Source organism: Pipistrellus hanaki (genome assembly GCF_964339955.1).
Source record: "Pipistrellus hanaki genome assembly, chromosome: 13".
NCBI classification, from domain to species: domain Eukaryota; kingdom Metazoa; phylum Chordata; class Mammalia; order Chiroptera; family Vespertilionidae; genus Pipistrellus; species Pipistrellus hanaki.
Window position 1 is genome coordinate 49,207,051 of NC_140515.1, and position 16,826 is coordinate 49,223,876.

The 16,826-nt window shown below is 46.3% G+C and overlaps 1 protein-coding gene across 2 annotated transcripts; it reads left to right on the forward strand.

The window, feature by feature from the left end:
- The first annotated feature begins 9,146 nt into the window (after window positions 1-9,146).
- CCR4 (C-C motif chemokine receptor 4) lies at window positions 9,147-14,196 on the forward strand. 2 transcript variants are annotated; one of them, XM_084902220.1, is made up of 2 exons: window positions 9,147-9,243; window positions 12,406-14,196. In XM_084902220.1, exon 2 carries the CDS (start codon window positions 12,445-12,447, stop codon window positions 13,519-13,521), a length of 1,077 nt encoding a protein of 358 aa, XP_084758346.1. In that variant the 5' UTR covers window positions 9,147-9,243; window positions 12,406-12,444; the 3' UTR covers window positions 13,522-14,196. The 2 variants fall into 2 exon arrangements, with proteins under 2 accessions (XP_084758346.1, XP_084758347.1); XM_084902221.1 differs by having other exon boundaries at window positions 9,229-9,243; window positions 12,379-14,196.
- Window positions 14,197-16,826: the final 2,630 nt, after the last annotated feature.

Below are 16,826 nucleotides of genomic sequence, written 5' to 3' on the forward strand. Positions count from 1 at the left end.
CTCTGGAAGAACATGTTTTCAAGAATCCAGAACTGATCTCTCCCGGGAGAAACGTTTGGTTGACCTTGACCAAGAAAATCTTGAAACCAAATATTTCCTTCTAACTCAGGCAAACCTAATCAGAAATCCAAGTGTTCCTTACCAATGTGACTTCCCCAAACCTCTCCCCACCCCCCACCCATCCCCAACTAGGAGTTAAGCGCACTGTTAGTTACCATGTTGTTCAGTATTATGGAACTACTGGTTCATCTGACATTTGAGGACTGAACTACAAATAAAGACCTTTAGGTCTCTTTTTTTTTCTCTTCAAGAGGAAAAAAAAAAAATTTATCTGTGTTTTTTTAATGCCGGCAGGTATACCCTTTTAGGAGCAATTCTCTAAGGGTCTTGTTGGAAACATCAACTGTTGGAAAGGGAATGAGGATCTTTAGACTTCTTGATTGTATTTGTTGCTCTCCTAGACCCCTCACTGGATGTTCATCTCCGTGACATGGCTACAATCGCCGTCTTACTGAGCAGTGACTGGTAAAGTGTGTGTGTTGCTCTTTTTGTTTTGTGTTTTTTTTTTTTTTTTTTTTTTTAAATATATATATATTTTTTTCCTACCAAAGGTAACATGTTGACGGGTTGTTCTTTTTTCCTCTGCTTGTTTATTAAATACTTGATAAAATTGAGAAGCACATTATCACGATATACTGTACTGCCTCTCTCCGCCTCTTCCGCCTCTTCTCTTCAGTTGAGTTTTGTTTTGGTTGGAGGAGAGGGTCCTAAGACCACTGTAACGATTGTGAATTGGGTTTTAAATGTCATGGTGAAGAAATAACCTCAAATGATGTCTATTTTTAAAAATTGATCTTACGGGTTAACAAGCCAGCCTGGTGGGATGTTTTTTTTCCATCATCATTTAACCAGTAAATGGTTCTAAAAGTTTTGGTGTATATCCACATGGTCTTAGACCTCCTTTTAATGATTGTATTAACTTACAAGCTCAGGTAGTATTTTTCTTAAGGCTCTATCTCAGAGCACACTGACTGAATGTTAATGTGTGTAGCAAAGTGTTTACTTTCTTTTAAATAACCAGCTCTGTAATAATTCTTTATGTTTGTAGGAGTCTGTAGGTTTCTCACGTTTCTGGGATTTTCTTGTTTTTAGGGCGGTAAGGTTTCTTTTCTTTTTTTAAAAAAAAATTTTTTTCTTCCCTAAAATCAATGCAGGTGAAAGGGTGGGTGGGGTTAAGGGCTGTTGTTTTTAACTAGCATGTTAGGTATACTCAGGTGGGAGGGAGGGTTGTTAGTTGTTTTTTGTTGTTTTTTTATAATGAATCTTGTTTAATACTGCCCATTAGCTGTCATTGCCCGGTCAGCAAAAATGCTTTTAAGTGTAGAACACATGACTCAGTTGAGTTTGATCTTTTTTTTTTCTTTTTCTTTTGTGAGAAAGGTAAATGCAGAATTGGAGAAATTAACATGGGCATGTTGCCTGATATTAGACTAAGTGTACTTTTCCCCCCTCCCCCAAGGCAGACATGGGTTAGGTAAGGAATACGCACCCCCCCAACATAACTGTCTGGGCCACTATCCCCGAGCCCACCTTAGGGTGCCGTCTGCCTCTGGACACTTGTACGTGGGCAGCACCGCCGTGGTGCAGGCCCCACCGAGTAAGTGGAGAAGGGGGAACGGAGGTCTTCCCTCCGGCCTTCAAAGCGGGTGTTTGCTTGGGGTGGGTGCTGTTGTTTTGTTCTGTTCCCCCCCCCTTCCCCTCCTGTGGATTTTTTTACTTTAAATCTTAAATGTTGTACTGCAGGCCGCAGGCATGACAGGCAATGAGCAGGTGAAGAACCAATGGATGCGTGTTCAAAAACTCCTGTGTTGGCTAACGGGCTTCTGAATGTATCGCTGTGGTCCACGGAGAAGGCTGGAGAAGGTAGCAAGGAGATGCTGTATCAGCTACCGCAGCCTTAAAACAAAGTTGGTGTCTCTTTGGACTTTAAAAATTGTTCCTATGCAGCTTATTTTATTGTTTTGTTTAATCAAATAAACAAGAGGGTGTTTGTTTTTCTCCATGGAAATAACGTGTCTGTGTGATCCTTTCTGTCGAGAATCAATAAGGGCCTGTCGTGGGAGAGGGAGTCTGGGAGAGGAGATGGGCGCAGAGGCTGCGCTCTGGCTGCTGGGCCAGATTAGGTCCATGCAGTGTTATCAAAACAGGTGCATAGAGCGTGTTAAAATCAAGGAAATGTTCAAGAGCCTGGATATTTTAAAACCAGGACTTCACGGGATTCGGGGAAATTTCAGATCTGGCAGCGCCAGGCCTACCTTTTCCCCGAGTAGCTGTTCCTTTATAGGGGCAAGAATGGGATGTCTGGGTTACCATGGTCCTCTTCCCCTCCAATGCCACCTCCTAGTGGACACTGGCCTGCGTGAGTGTGTGTGTGTGTGTGTAGCCCTTCTGCGTCGGTTGCGGTTGGGGAACCATCTTTGGGTCTATGCTCTGGTCGCGGTGGGTAGTAAGCAACTTGCCCAAATAACTTTGGCAGCAAACCAGAGGTGCCAGGTAGATCAAAAAAGACTTCTTTGGCGCTCCCTGTGTTAGCATCTCACTTTGAGACTTCATTTTTCATTGGAACTAACTTGTCCCCTACTTTGCTCACCTGTCTTCTGTGTGTATTCACACAGCCTGAGTTTGACCTTTAAAATATATATACGTGTGTGTGTGTGTGTATTATTGATTTCAGAGAGGAAGAAAAAAATAGAAACATCAATGATGAGAATGAGAAGGAATCATTGATTGGCTGCCTCCTGCATGCCCCCTACTGGAAACAGCTTGCAACCGGGGCATGTGCTCTATACACTGAGCCGAACCAGTTAGGGCTAAGTTTGACCTTTAAAAAAATATATATATATTGCTTTCAGAGAGGGAGAAAGAGGGAGAAAGAGAAACATCAATGATTTTAAAAAAATCACTGCTTGGCCAAAACCAGTTTGGCTCAGTGGATAGAGCATCAGCCTTGGGACTGAAAGGTCCTAGGTTCGATTCCGGTCAAGGGGCACATCCCCAATGTGGGGGTATGCAGGAGGCAGCTGATCGATGTTTCTAACTTTATCCCTCTCCCTTCCTCTCTGTAAGAAAAAAAAAATCAATAAAATATACTTTTAAAAAAATTATATAGGTTTCAGATGTACAGTTCTACCCCCAAACTCCCTTTTCTTCAGGAGCAATTAAAGTTGAGCGGTGAAAATGTTGTAGAATCAGGTAATGGTGATGGTTTTACAACTAAATGGTATATTTTATGATATATGATTCATCTCTATGAAGGAGCCTCAGGCAACAGGTAAAATCAGTACATGTGACTGCATAAAAAACTTCAATGAAAAGTCTGATGGCCTTATTTTCGCCTCTGTGTTGTATCTTGTGACTAGTTCTGCCACTTCCTAGCTGGAGTATTTCTTTTTTAAATATATTTTTATTGATTTCAGAAAGGAAGGGAGAGGGAGGAGAGAGAAGCATACCAATGATGAGAGAATCATTGATGGGCTGTCTCCTGCACGCCCCACACTTGGGGATTGAGCCTGCAACTAGCGCATGTGCCCCGAATGGGAATTGAACCATGACCTCCTAGTTCAGTGTTTTTCAACCTTTTTTGGGCAAAGGCACACTTGTTTCATGAAAAAAGTCACGAGGCACACCACCATTAGAAAATGTTAAAAAATTTAACTCTGTGCCTATATTGACTATATATAAAGTAATTCTCTTGAATAGGAATCAAATAAACACAAAGAAAGTATTTTATAATTACTTTATTATGAAATATTAAGTAAACAAAATAGTGAAAAATTATAAAATTCTTGTCTTGTCTGCACCTACGGCACACCAGGCAACATCTCGCGGCACACTAGTGTGCCGCGGAACAGCGGTTGAAAAACGCTGTCCTAGTTCATAGGTCAACACTCGACCACAGTGCCATGCCAGCCTTAGGTTTGGCTGGGTTCCCCCGAAGCAGACCACGAATGAGGAATTCTATGAAAGCGTTTCGTGAGGAATTGTTCCCAAGAAACACTGGTAGGGGATTAGAGACACAGGAAGGGAAAGAGGCCAAGCAAGGGTGCAGTATCAGGGAAAGTGCCCCAGGGGACAACTGGCTTCCTCCCACGAAGGGGAGCGCTGAAGAGTGTAGGGCGCACTCTGATTTGTCCTAATGAGGAGAGAGGACCCCGGGTAGTGATGCCCGGTGCCAGTCCATCACTGGTTAAGGAGGTCACGACCCCCAGGCACTCGGGTTCCCTGTGTCTCGTGACCAATGGCTTGTCTCCACCAGGGAAGACCCGGTCATCATGAGATCTGAGGACCTTGCAAGCGTTTTCTTGTTTAAGTACCGAAACAACCAAATAAAGCCATTATGTGCTCATTTTACAGGCGAGGAAGCAGAGTAGTAAAGGAACCTGCTTATGGACACAGAGTTAATCAGTGACAGAGCCAAGGATCCTCTTTACCTTAGCCTCCCGCTGATGCCAAACATTCTGAGGTTTCTATGTCGCCAAACCAAACAAGTGCCTCCGAGCTGGCCGGAGGGCAGGAGAGAGGCGGGGTTATCTGCGAGTCAGCGTTTGAGCAGGGGATGTTTGCTGTGAGTTTCTAGAAGAAGTGAATGTTACATAAGAGTGAATGTTCATATGACATCTTAAATTGTATTATACCTTTTAAAACATGCCGTTCACATAATCTTAATTTTCTTTTCACATCCACCTTTCAAGATAGGTTGCCACAGCCCGCCGAAGGTAGAGAGAATCCACGCCCAGGACAGTGATTCTCAAAACCCAAGGCTATGGTTGCAGAAATAGGGCTCTGGACTGGGAGAGTTTCTGGAAAGGGTGGGCAGTTTATGGAAAGAATGGGTATACGATGAGCTAATTTCTTTATTATATATAATTTTTTAAATTGATTTTTCACAGAGAGAAAGGGAGAGGGACAGAGAAAAACATTGATGAGAGAGAAACATCGATTAGCTGCCTCCTGCATGCCCCCCACTGGGGATGTGCCCACAACCAAGGTACATGCCCTTGACTGGAATCGAACCTGGGACTCTTCAGTCCCCACAGGCCAACGCTCTATCCACTGAGCCAAACCGGTTAGGGCGAGCTCATTTCTTTTTTTAAAAAAAAATATTTGTATTGATTTTAGAGAGGAGAGGGAGAGAGATATAATAGAAACATCAGTGATGAGAGAGAATCATTGGTTGTCTGCCTCCTGCACATCCCACACTTGGGGATCAAGCCTGCACCCCCCTGCACGTGCCCTGCCTGGGAATTGAACTGTGACCTCCTGGGTCTTGGGTTGACACTCTCACTGAGCCACACTGGCCTAGCTGATGAGCTCAGTTCGGTTGTGTGTGTGTGTGTGTGTGTGTGTGTGTGTGTGTGGTATAGGTGGAGAGGAACTCTTTCTTTTGAGCCAAATTCCTGCAAGACAGATGGGTTCTGAGGGAGGGAGAAGGGCCTTAGAGCTCAGCTCGGGGGGTTTGACTTCAGTGGGTGGGATGATAGGGAGCAGGGATGGGCTGAGAGTTGAGGGACTGGTTCTGTGGCAGGAGGCACTAGATGCTGAGATGTACAATAGTAGCTAACAAAGAAACAAAAATCCCTGCTCGCATGGAACTGATCTTCTAATGTCTTCCAGGTAACTGACAACTACTTTTAAATTGGAACACTTCCGTTCTGATCATGCTTCCGTTTTATATTTTATCATTGAATGATATTTCAGTTCTACTACATACTTAACTGCTTTTCCAAGTTACACAGTCTATTCTTGTTTCTTTTGGTTTTAGTTCAGGAACACATTTTTGCCAATATTTTGCTCCCTTGTTGAATCTCACGCCTTACAGAAGCTTTCATGATAGTCATGAAAACTGGATGTTTTATTTAATGAAATTAAGAACTTTTTCTCTGTGAAGAAAATAATGCATTCACTGAGAAGCTTGAAGACAATATTTAGATGCTGAGTTCCAATGGATATGAGTTTTCTTTGTTGAGCTATTCCTTTGTGCTCGCACAGATTTAATAATGAAAAAGGGAAAAGATTGATCTTTAACCTTTTTTAAAATGTGAGCTTTATTAAATTCTGGTCACAATTCTTTAGGTAAGTGTTTCAATTTTGTAGTAATTCCAGTGTGCATAACATGTAAAATTTGTTGGTTTAATAAAATGACAGGATCTCAATGCTTTTTGCTGTTCTTAATATTCTGGGTGACAAAAGGAGAGTAGTCCCAGAGCACTCCTGCATACTGAAATATTCTGGTTAGGTTAAGAAAAAGTTCTTGGCCCTGCTGGGTTAGCTCACTTGGTTAGAGTGGTGTCCCAATATGCCAAGGTCGCAGGGTGGATACCCAGTCTGAGCACAAAAAAAGAAGCAACCAATGAATGCATAAATCAGTGGAATATCAAATTGACGTTTCTCTCCCTCTGGCTCTCTAAAATCAATAAAAGTATATTTTTAAAGAAAAAGTTCTTGTATAGCTGCTTGAGCTGTGGGCTGAAATTCTCTTACATATCTTAAAGAAATGTTATCTTGGAGATAAATTTATCACAAAATCACTAGTATTTCCTAAATCATGGCCAATGCAGATTTGAAAAAAATGCTGCCGTACCTGCTGCCATCTGCTGGCAGGTTTCATTTCCTGGAAACGGTGATTCTCAAAGTGTGATCCTTGGACACCTGGGGGTGAGAGAGAAAAGGTCCCTGTGACCCTTTCCAGGGGATCAATTTGTGCTTCCACTTATTTATGCATTCATTGATTGCTCCTTGTATGTGCCCTGACCAGAGATCGAACCTGAAACCATGCTGTATGGGGACGATGCTCTAACCAACGGAACTAACTATCCGGCGAGGGCATTCCTTTATGTTTTTGTTTTGTTTTTTAATCTTTATTGTTAAAATATTATATATGTCCCCCTTTTCCCCCCATTGACTCCCTCCAGCCCGTCCCTCTGCCCGCCTCCTCTTTATGTTCTTAATGTCCTAAGGTTTGTTTTGTTTTTAAATTTATTTTTAATTATAGTTGGCACACAATTTTTTCTTAGTTTCAGATGTACATCCTAGTGATTAGACATTTATGTACATTAGGAAGTGATCACCCCGGTAACTTAGTAACCGTCTTATTACAACATTATTGCTTTTCTGATTTAATGCTTTCAGATGGCTTTTCTCTTTTATTCTGCTGACGGTCATGATTTGCATTGATAGGTTCTCTTAGCAGTAAACCAACTTCGCATTTTTGAAATGAGCTAACTTGGCTAGTATGTATTTTTTTTTCAACATTAGTTAATTTGGTTTGTTAATATTTTGTATAGGATATTTGCATCAATATATTCGTAAATGAAATTGAGTAATTTTATTTTTCATCTGGTTGTTATCAAAGGCATGTTAACTTCTTAAAATGAGTCTAGGAGTATTGTTGTTGTAGTTGTTATTTTTTTACATGCTTAGATGAAGGGAGAGAGAAACATCGATATGAGAGAAACACATCGGTTAGTGGCCTCTCCCACAAATCCAGACTACGGCTGGGGATCGATCCTGCAATCCAGGTATGTTGCCCTGGCCTGGGAATCGAACCCGTGACCCTTCGGTGCTGGGACCAATGCTCTAACTACTGAGCAACACTGTCCAGGGGTCAGCTCCTCCTTTTTGAGCAGCGAGGTCCATACCACAATCACTTCCCTTAATAGCTTCTCATTATCTGGAGGCCCACTATGCATACAAAATTATTCAAATTAGCCAATCAGCAGAGAGCCCAGGAAAATAATTAACCCCATCCTACTTGACCCCTGGAGTGCCAGCTTGCTGTAACCCAGTGCTGCCCTAGTGCTGGATACAATCCACTGTGACCCTGCCTAGCAGCCTTCTCTCATTTTAACCTGTGACAGGTCTGACATCTGTCTTTGATGCTTTTCCACTACCACTCTAGAGCTGAGTCCCTGAGCTCCTCCTGCAGGCCTTGGGATGTATGGCTTCCAACGTCAGGTATGCTGGTCCCTGTGGACTGGTGGTGGGTAGTGTGGCCTGGGGAATGCATGTGTTTTGATGTCTTTGGTGTTTAAAATAAAGCTTGGTAACACCAGGGGGCGCTGTAGTGTCATGTTACTGCTTTCCCCCTGCATGCCTGTGCCGGGCTGTGTACCACCTTGGTTTGGGGGAGGGTTGCCCTGGAGTATTTTGCTCCTGTTTGTTTAATCAGGTTTTGGAAACTCAGGCCAGTGGAAGCTGTTGTCAGTGACAATGTCAGGACTGCAGGTGTTGGTCCTGACTGTGTGTGTCTCTGGCTGTTTGCCTTGAGCACACCAGCTCTCCTCTCGGTTCTTATGAAGTAGGCATAGCTAAAAACCTGATCCTTTGAGGGTGGTGTATGTGTGTTGTTATTTAGTTTTGAAATCCTTAAGGGAGGGAAAACCTATTTAGTGTTTCTCCAAGGCAGTCTCTTTATTCCTTTGCAAACCTGAACACTGACCTCTGCAAGCTTGAAAACCTGAAACCTGCTTTCAACCTGAATCTTGACTCAGGGCTCGAATGTGGCCCGCTGAGTCGCAGTCCATGTGTTTCCTGGATTCCTCGTTCAGGCTAAGGGAAATGTGACGGGGGGAAAAACGACCCGTCCCCCTGGTCCAGAATATAAAGATCACTTCTACTGCGGACAGCCAGCTAAAAGGAACGTTAGGGATGTAGGAAAAAAAAAAAAAATTATCTGTGTCTTTTTAAAAAAGGTACTTCAGCCCTAACCTGTTTTTGCTCAGTGGATGGAGCATCGGCCCGGGTTCGATTCTGGTCAAGGGCATGTACCTTGGTTGCGGGCACATCCCCAGTGGGGTTTGTGCAGGAGGCAACTGATCCATGTTTCTCTCTCATCGATGTTCCTAACTCTCTATCTCTCTCCCTTCCTCTCTGTAAGTAAATAATTAAAAAATAATAATAATAATAAAAATAAAGACGCTTCCTTTTTTCTCCTTAATCGACCAGGGAGTAAGTAAGCCTTTCTCAGCTTTCGGTTTGGGGAAATGAGTGACTAAGAGTCATTTTCTGATTCTTCTGTTAAGAAAAAAAAAAAAAAAAGCCGGCGTGAAGCCAGCCCGGGGTAAGAGAGAGCACTCACAGGAAGTCGCGTGCCCTTCAAAGGCGACTGTGGGTCCTAGCGCTGCTTCTGGGGCAAGCCTGGCAGAGCCTCGCAGACCTCCTTCAGAGCCACGTGCAGAGAGCAAGGTAAGCGGGGTGGAGGGGGCCGTGCGCAGGGCTCCGGGCCAGGGCTGGTTCCTGGCAGGTGGGAGGACTCTGGAAGCACCGGGAGCTGCCAGCCGCTCACCCCCACCCATCACTCGGGCATCGCGGTGCGTCTAGTGCCCACAGGCGGCTCCTATGGGGGGTCACAGGCGATCGATCTACCTGGACCCACACCCTCCGAGCCCTTGCCGGACGAGTACTCGTTTTTTGCACACACCTGACCGACCTCCACACACTTAGGGTACATACACCATGTCCCCTGGACATGTAAACTTCCCTGCTGCTTGCTTTTCTTGTGGTCTTTCTTCCCAGGCCGAGAAAGACCACACAAATCGGGACCACAGAAGACCTTCAAACATGGACCAACAGTGTTTCCTTTCGTGTGTTCTCCTGGTGATAGTTTCCTACTTCCTCGGCCTCTTTCACTGTAGTTCTTGAGTTTTTCCCTGGTGAAATGGTGCAGGAAGGCCAGAATTGTTTAAATGGAGTTGCTATTCATGGATTACATTATTTTTCTCTTCTTTTTTTTTTTTTTTTCTGGAGACCCTGAGAGGCACCAGGTCTTCAGCCTTCGTTTGCTGGAGCAAATCAAGGTCTGTCTCTCTCTCTCTTGAGAAACAGAGTTTGGGTGTTCGGGTGTGTGGCGGTGAGGGTGGGAGGCAGGACGTAGCTGTGCATTACTGAACAATGGGTAAAGGGTTTCAATAGGGTGCCGATAAGAAGGAAGCAAGAGGCGCTGGCCAGGCGGCTCTGTTGGTTGGAGAGTCTCCAGTACACCAAGAGATTGCGCATTTAGTTCCCGTGTGGGCACATGCCTAGGTTACGGGTTTGATTCTCCATTTGGGGTGCATAGAGGAGCCAACCAATCAACGTTTCTCTCACATTGATCTCTCTCTCAAATCAATAGAAACATACCCTCAGGTGATTTGTTTTGATATTTTTAAAAATATATTTTTTATTGATTTTTTTTTTTTACAGAGAGGAAGGGAGAGGGATAGAGAGTTAGAAACATTGATGAGAGAGAAATACTGATCAGCTGCCTCCTGCACACCTCCCACCAGCAGGGATGTGCCCGCAACCAAAGTACATGCCCTTGATCAGGATAGAACCTGGGACCCTTCAGTCCGCAGGCCGACGCTCTATCCATTGAGCCAAACCGGTCAGGGCTCCATAGGTGATTTCTTTTTTTTTTAAAAAAAGAAAGCGGAATATAGTCTATAACATTTTAATTATGCATGAGGCCAGGCAGGGACTTGAAACATTGGGAACCACTCTGAAGTATATGATCATGAAACTAATACACAATAATACTGAATGTAAACTGTAATTGAAGAAGAAGAAAGAAGGAAGCCAGGGGAATTGGCCTTGAGTCAGAAAGCCCTCGCCCCTGAATTGCTCTGATTTACACATGAATATGTGTGTAACTTTCAGAAGGTTTTGACCTCTTCATCTGCCAATTTAGATAGGAAACAAGGTAGTTGGGGAGGTCGAGATTTTATGTCTGGCTTTGATGTGCCTTTGCCAGATCTGCCATACCAATTCCCATTCTGATAGGATTGATTTTCATGTCTGGTTTTCATGGAAAGACCAAAAATTCCCCCCAGTTTACCCAGCTGGGTACTGTAACCTTCCGAGGGGCCGTGAGAACAGATGTGTGTGTGGTGTGTTAGTGTCAAACTGGCTGGGGGAGGCCAGGCATGTTCCCACCTGAGAGGATGCTCTAGAGCCGTGGTCAGCAAACTGCGGCTCTTTGGCCCCTTGAGTGTGGCTCTGCCACAAAATACCACGGCCTGGGCGAGTCTATTTTGAAGAAGTGGCGTTAGAAGAAGTTTAAGTTTAAAAAATGTGGCTCCCCAAAGAGATTTTAACCGCTGTCCTGTTGATGTTTGGCTCCGTGGACTAATGAGTTTGCCGACCGCTGCTCTAGAGCGACCATGAAACTGGGCAGTGGCGCACTGGAGCCCACTAGCACCAACTCTCATGAGCTGATTGTTAAACAGGGATTTTGTGAGGCAGTCGTAGCTTGACCTTGGCCATGGTGGGAGTACTTGCATCATGCATGGAAACCAGAAAAATCCATACATCGGAGCCCTCCCATCGCCAACCCCCCCCCCCCCCCCCCGCAGACTTCCTTTACCAGCGTATTGCTGGGACTTGGAGCCAGAAGAGTAAGTTCTGAACAGAGCTGTGTGGCCTTCAGAAGTCACTTAACCTCTCTGAACTTATCATGAGTGATCTACACCATGGGGCTCAGCATGGTTGGTTGGCTCAGAGTGCCGGATTGTTGCTGGGATGGTGGGGTGCTAGGGACAGGAGCGTTGGTCTGGGACAATACCTATGAACATGGTTTGAAATCTATAGAGTGCAAAGTATATAGGAGGAATTAGAGTTTTTATGCAGCGCTGGCCAGGATGGCTCAGTTGGTTGGAGCATCATTCTGTCCACCTAAAGGGTTGAAGGTTCGATTCCAGGTTGAGGCACATACCTAGGTTGTGGGTTTGATCCCCAGTCAGGGTTCCTATAGGAGGCAACTCATTGCAGGAACCAGATTGGCTCAGCGGATAGAGCTTCAGCCTGCGGACTGAAGGGTCCCGGGTTCGATTCCGGTCAGGGGCATGTACCTTGGTTGTGGGCACATCCTCAGTGGGGTGTGTGCAGGAGGTAGCTGATCGATGTTTCTCTCTCATTGATGTTTCTAACTCTCTATCCCTCTCCCTTCCTCTCTGTAAAAAGTCAATAAAATATTAAAAAAATAAAATAAATAAATCTTGTTTTTTGTCTTCCTTTTTTTTTTTTTTTTATGTGAAAAAGGCCCTCGGTGCAGTGCTGTTGGGGATAGCTGCTGGTCTTTTCCTTCCTGCAGGTGATCTCAGTAACCCTGGACTAGCTTTTAGAAACCTGTCCTCAGCAGAGGGCTAGGAACAGTGGCGGAGAACTGGAATCTGGGACCCGTCTGACTCCCAGGGGCAGGATTATTTCATTTGGCTGCGCTGCCCTCCGAGGGACTGAGCCCTTCGCCTGGGGAAGGTGGGAAAGGATGTAGAACGGTCGGAGCCAAACATTACGCCGGGGTTCCCTGCCTTCAGCCCTGCTGTGATTTGTTTTTGCTCTTACCAGGCTCTTGTGTGCTCTTCTCCTCGCTAGCTTCCTCTGGTTGGCCTCAGACCTGCCGTCGATCCGAAAATGAACACCACGGACACCACAGAACCCACCCTCACGGATTACTACAACAATTACTATCTCGCCGACTCTTTCCCCGAGCCTTGCAAGAAACAGAGCGTCAAGAGATTTGCGGGCCTCTTCCTGCCCCCCCTCTACCTCTTGGTCTTCCTGTTTGGGCTGCTTGGAAACGCCTTGGTGGTCCTGGTCCTGTTCAAGTACAAGCGCCTGCGGTCCATGACGGACGTGTACCTGCTCAACCTCGCCATCTCCGACCTGCTCTTCGTGCTCTCCCTCCCGTTCTGGGCCTACTACGCCGCGGACCAGTGGGTGTTCGGGCTGGGTCTCTGCAAGGTCATCTCCTGGGTGTACCTGGTGGGCTTTTACAGCGGCATCTTCTTCATCATGCTCATGAGCATCGACAGGTACCTGGCGATCGTGCACGTGGTGTTCTCCCTGAGAGCCAGGACCGTGACCTACGGGGTCATCATCAGCTTGGCCACGTGGTCGGTGGCCATCTCCGTCTCTCTGCCGGGCCTCCTCTTCAGCACGTGCTACACGGAGGGCGGCCAGGTCTACTGCAGGTACACGTTCAGCGCCAAGCGGTGGAAGGTCCTGAGCGCCCTGGAGGTCAACGTGCTGGGCCTGGTGGTCCCCTCGGCGATCATGCTGTTCTGCTACTCCCGCATCATCCGGACCCTGCAGCACTGCAAGAACGAGAAGAAGAGCAAGGCAGTGAAGATGATCTTCGCCGTGGTGGTCCTCTTCCTGGGCTTCTGGACGCCCTACAACGTCATGCTCTTCCTGGACACGCTGGTGGAGCTGCAGGTGCTGCAGGGCTGCGCCATGGAGAGGCGCCTGGCCTACGCCCTCCAGGCCACCGAGGCGCTGGCCTTCGTGCACTGCTGCCTGAACCCCGTCGTCTACTTCTTCCTGGGCGAGAAGTTCCGCAAGTACATCGCCCAGCTCTTCAAAGCCTGCCGCGGCGCCTCCGCGCTCTGCAAGCACTGCGGGCTCCTCCAGGGCTACTTCCCCGACGCCCCCAGCTCCTCCTTCACGCAGTCCACCCTGGACCACGAGCTGCGCGACGCCGCGCTGTAGACCACGGAAATGCAACAACAACAACAACAACAAAGAACAGAGTTAGCCGAAACTGGTGTGGCTCAGTGGAGAGAGCGTCGGCCTGCGGACGGAAAAGTCCCAGGTTCGATTCCGGTCAAGGGCATGTACCACCTTGGTTGCAGGCACATCCCCAGTAGAGGTTGTGCAGGAGGCAGCTGGTCGATGTTTCTCTCTCATCGATGTTTCTAGCTCTCTATCCCTCTCCCTTCCTCTCTGTGGAAAATCAATAAAATATATTTAAAAAAAAAAAAAAAAAAGAATAGAGTTAGTCTTCTGCCCCAAGTTAAAAGTTTACCTACCATTGTATCCTAGGAAGAGTTCTCCTCGAGAGGGTGAGGGAAGAAGATGCACATCCACTGCAGAATGTGGGGCTTCTCGCCCTGCAGCCCGCTGTCCTGCCACGTGCAAGTTCAATGCGGCCAGAGTTCACGCGGCCCGCCCCAGGCAATCGGCGAGCCCAGGGAGAATTCTGGGCAGCGTTTCAAAGAGAAGCAATATGGGGAGCCATTCGTTCCCTTCTCACCTGGACAGATGGGGGTTCTCCTGAGGGGAGAGGAGAGAATTGACTGGTGGAGGAAATCCCTAGCTTCCTGCTGAGGAAAACGGGGCTTTTGCATGAATTTCTAGCTTTTGCAGAAAAATACAGAAAATTTTGATAGGCTGTGCCAGTGTTTTTGTTTTTTTGTCTTCCTAACAACATATTTGAAGCCAGGTATATGTGGAAATGAGTAGCGACGTAATGAACGGAGATCTTGGTTGTCTGAATGTAAAAGGATTGTTTGTAATGAAAGCCAAACTTTGTACGCTGATTCCAGGGTGATGGAGATGGAGAGAAAGGGGTTAGCATGGTCTGATTTCCAAACATGAAATTCAAGGCAGTAAAAAAATCCATACATACTTGTGGAAATTCAAATGTTTTGGTTGCATTGTAACAGGTGAACATTCACTTTTAAAAAAAAACACCACAAAACAGTCCCTGATATTTTTATTTGCGATCTTGTACTTGTTTACAAACAGTGCCTTGAAAACGCAACACAACAAGGACCACTGAAGTAGGGTGGTGCTTCCTTTGTCCTTCTGAAGTGACTGCCCGAAGCAAGAATGAATAGCCAACTAAAATTTATTGTTGATGTGACACAAAGAAATGACTGTCAAAAAACGAAATTTGGAAAAGTGTCACCCTGTCTTTTAAACTATTGGCCCTGGTTTCTTAACATTTTGCATGACTCAAAGGTTAAGCATTTCTTATGTCACCTTCACCCTGTCATTAGTCATTTCGCACCATGAGGAGAAATTTCTGTTCTTACAGCCTTCATTAACCACAACTGCGAGTCTAGGACTATAACGGAGTCTGGGCATAGCGGTAACACAGGGATAGGTAAGACCCTTCCAGAAACAAAAGCCTAATCTTGCCAATCCATTCCCTGAACCATTCCCAGTCCAAACCGCTTCTGCGAGTTGACCCGTTTTCACATGCTCTGCATCTAGGAAGAATGCATTTCTAGAAAGTTTACTTTCAGGGACGGGATTTGAAAAGGGGACGTGGATGTTGCCTTCGTGGAAGAAAAGGGAATAAAGTAAATGTTTGCATAGCCCCGCGGAGCCTCTTTTCCTGGTCACGCTCGGGTTTGGTCTGTGTGGATGAGGATCCTAGCTGCTGAGGTCCGTTGTCTTCCCCACGTCAGCCACACGCCCAAAATGATGTGGGTGTGTCCCGGGGGAGGAGTCAGAGGGTTTGTGTTCAGCTCTCCCCTGGGGGTGGGGAGTGGAGTTGCTCTCCTCTCCCACTGCACTTGGAGGTCAGGGTGTGTAAGAAGGGGGTGGGCCAGGTTCCTTAGAAAACCTCCCCATGGCATGTGGGGATCTGCCACGTCCCAGCTTCACATTCCTTTGTGAGCCTGTGCACAGGGCTTTCCTCTCAGCCTCAGTTTCCTCAGCTCTGAAGCCGGATATCGTTCAGAATGCCAGAAAGAAAAAGAGAGAGAGAGAGAGAGGGAGGAGGGAGGGAGTAAAGAAGATGGTTGATGCAAAGCGCCCATGTTCAGAATGCCAGAGAGAGAGAGAGAGAGAGAGAGAGAGAGAGAGAGAGAGAGAGAGGGAGGAAGGGAGGGAGGGAGGGAGGGAGGGAGTAAAGAAGATGGTTGATGCAAAGCGCCCATGTTCAGAATGCCAGAAAGGGAGGGAGGGAGGGAGAGAGGGAGGAAAGTAAAGAAGAAAGGGAGGGAGGGAAGAAGGAAGGAAGGAAGGAAAATGGTTGATGCTAAGCGCCCATGTTCCCGAGATGTAGAAAAAGCTAGTCTTGGCTTAGCCCTCCCAGTGGCTGCCTCCCCTTTCCTGGTAGAGCTGGTGACATCCGTCATTCACTTAATCTCAGCGAGACGGAAATTTTGGGACACCCAAAGACAAAGCCTGGCCAGAGGGGTTTTACCATCCCTTCATCCCCATCACATGCTGTGCTAGGCAAGGGCCAGAGGCAGACCTCACTGCTTCCAATCCTGGGGTGAGGTCATCCGTCACCTCCAGTCACTCAGGGCTCCACGTTCCAAAGCTGGGGGGTATTTCCTTGGGATGGGGCTGCGGAACCTCTAATGCCACCCAAACACGACCCTCTCGGAACACGGCCAAGGAAGTTCCTTCCCATTCAGTAGCAGAAACATGGAAAAGTAAGCCGGCATGATGTCTACACACAGGTGGGTTACGCCAGTAGTCTTTCAGACCTTCGATCCATGTCTTTCTTGTTGCTACAGGCCTTGCTTCTGGAAGACGAGGCACAATTTCTTGAAGAACAGTAAGAGCAGATTTGTTGTGGGGGTGATGAAAGGTTTGGGGACCAGATAGAGGTGACAGCTGCACAACGTTGAGGTGAATGTGCTATATGCCACGGAATTGTACTTATTTATTTTTAAATATGTTCTTATTGATCTGAGAGAGAGAGAGAGGAAGAGAAACATTGATTGGGGACCAAGCCTGCAATCCAAGTGACTGGGGAATCGAACCAGCAACTTTTTGGTGCATGGGATGCCATTCCAACCAACTGAGCCACACCAACACTACGTGAATTTTACCTTAATGCCACCACTCACAACAATAAGAATAATAAGCGATTGCCCTAGCAGTATTGTCTCATAGTAAGCACTCAAATGATTTTGAGTAAATAAATATCATCTGTCTCCCCCCAAAAATGTATACAATAGAATAATCCCGAAAAGAAAAAGAAAAAATCTGTTTCCCATGAGCAGGAGAAATATAGGGTGATGCCAAAGGGTCTTCAGACTGTTAGGGAG

Bases quoted from the DNA above. Each gene is read 5' to 3' on its own strand.
- CCR4 (XM_084902220.1), top strand. From the start codon at position 12,445: ATGAACACCACGGACACCACAGAACCCACCCTCACGGATTACTACAAC.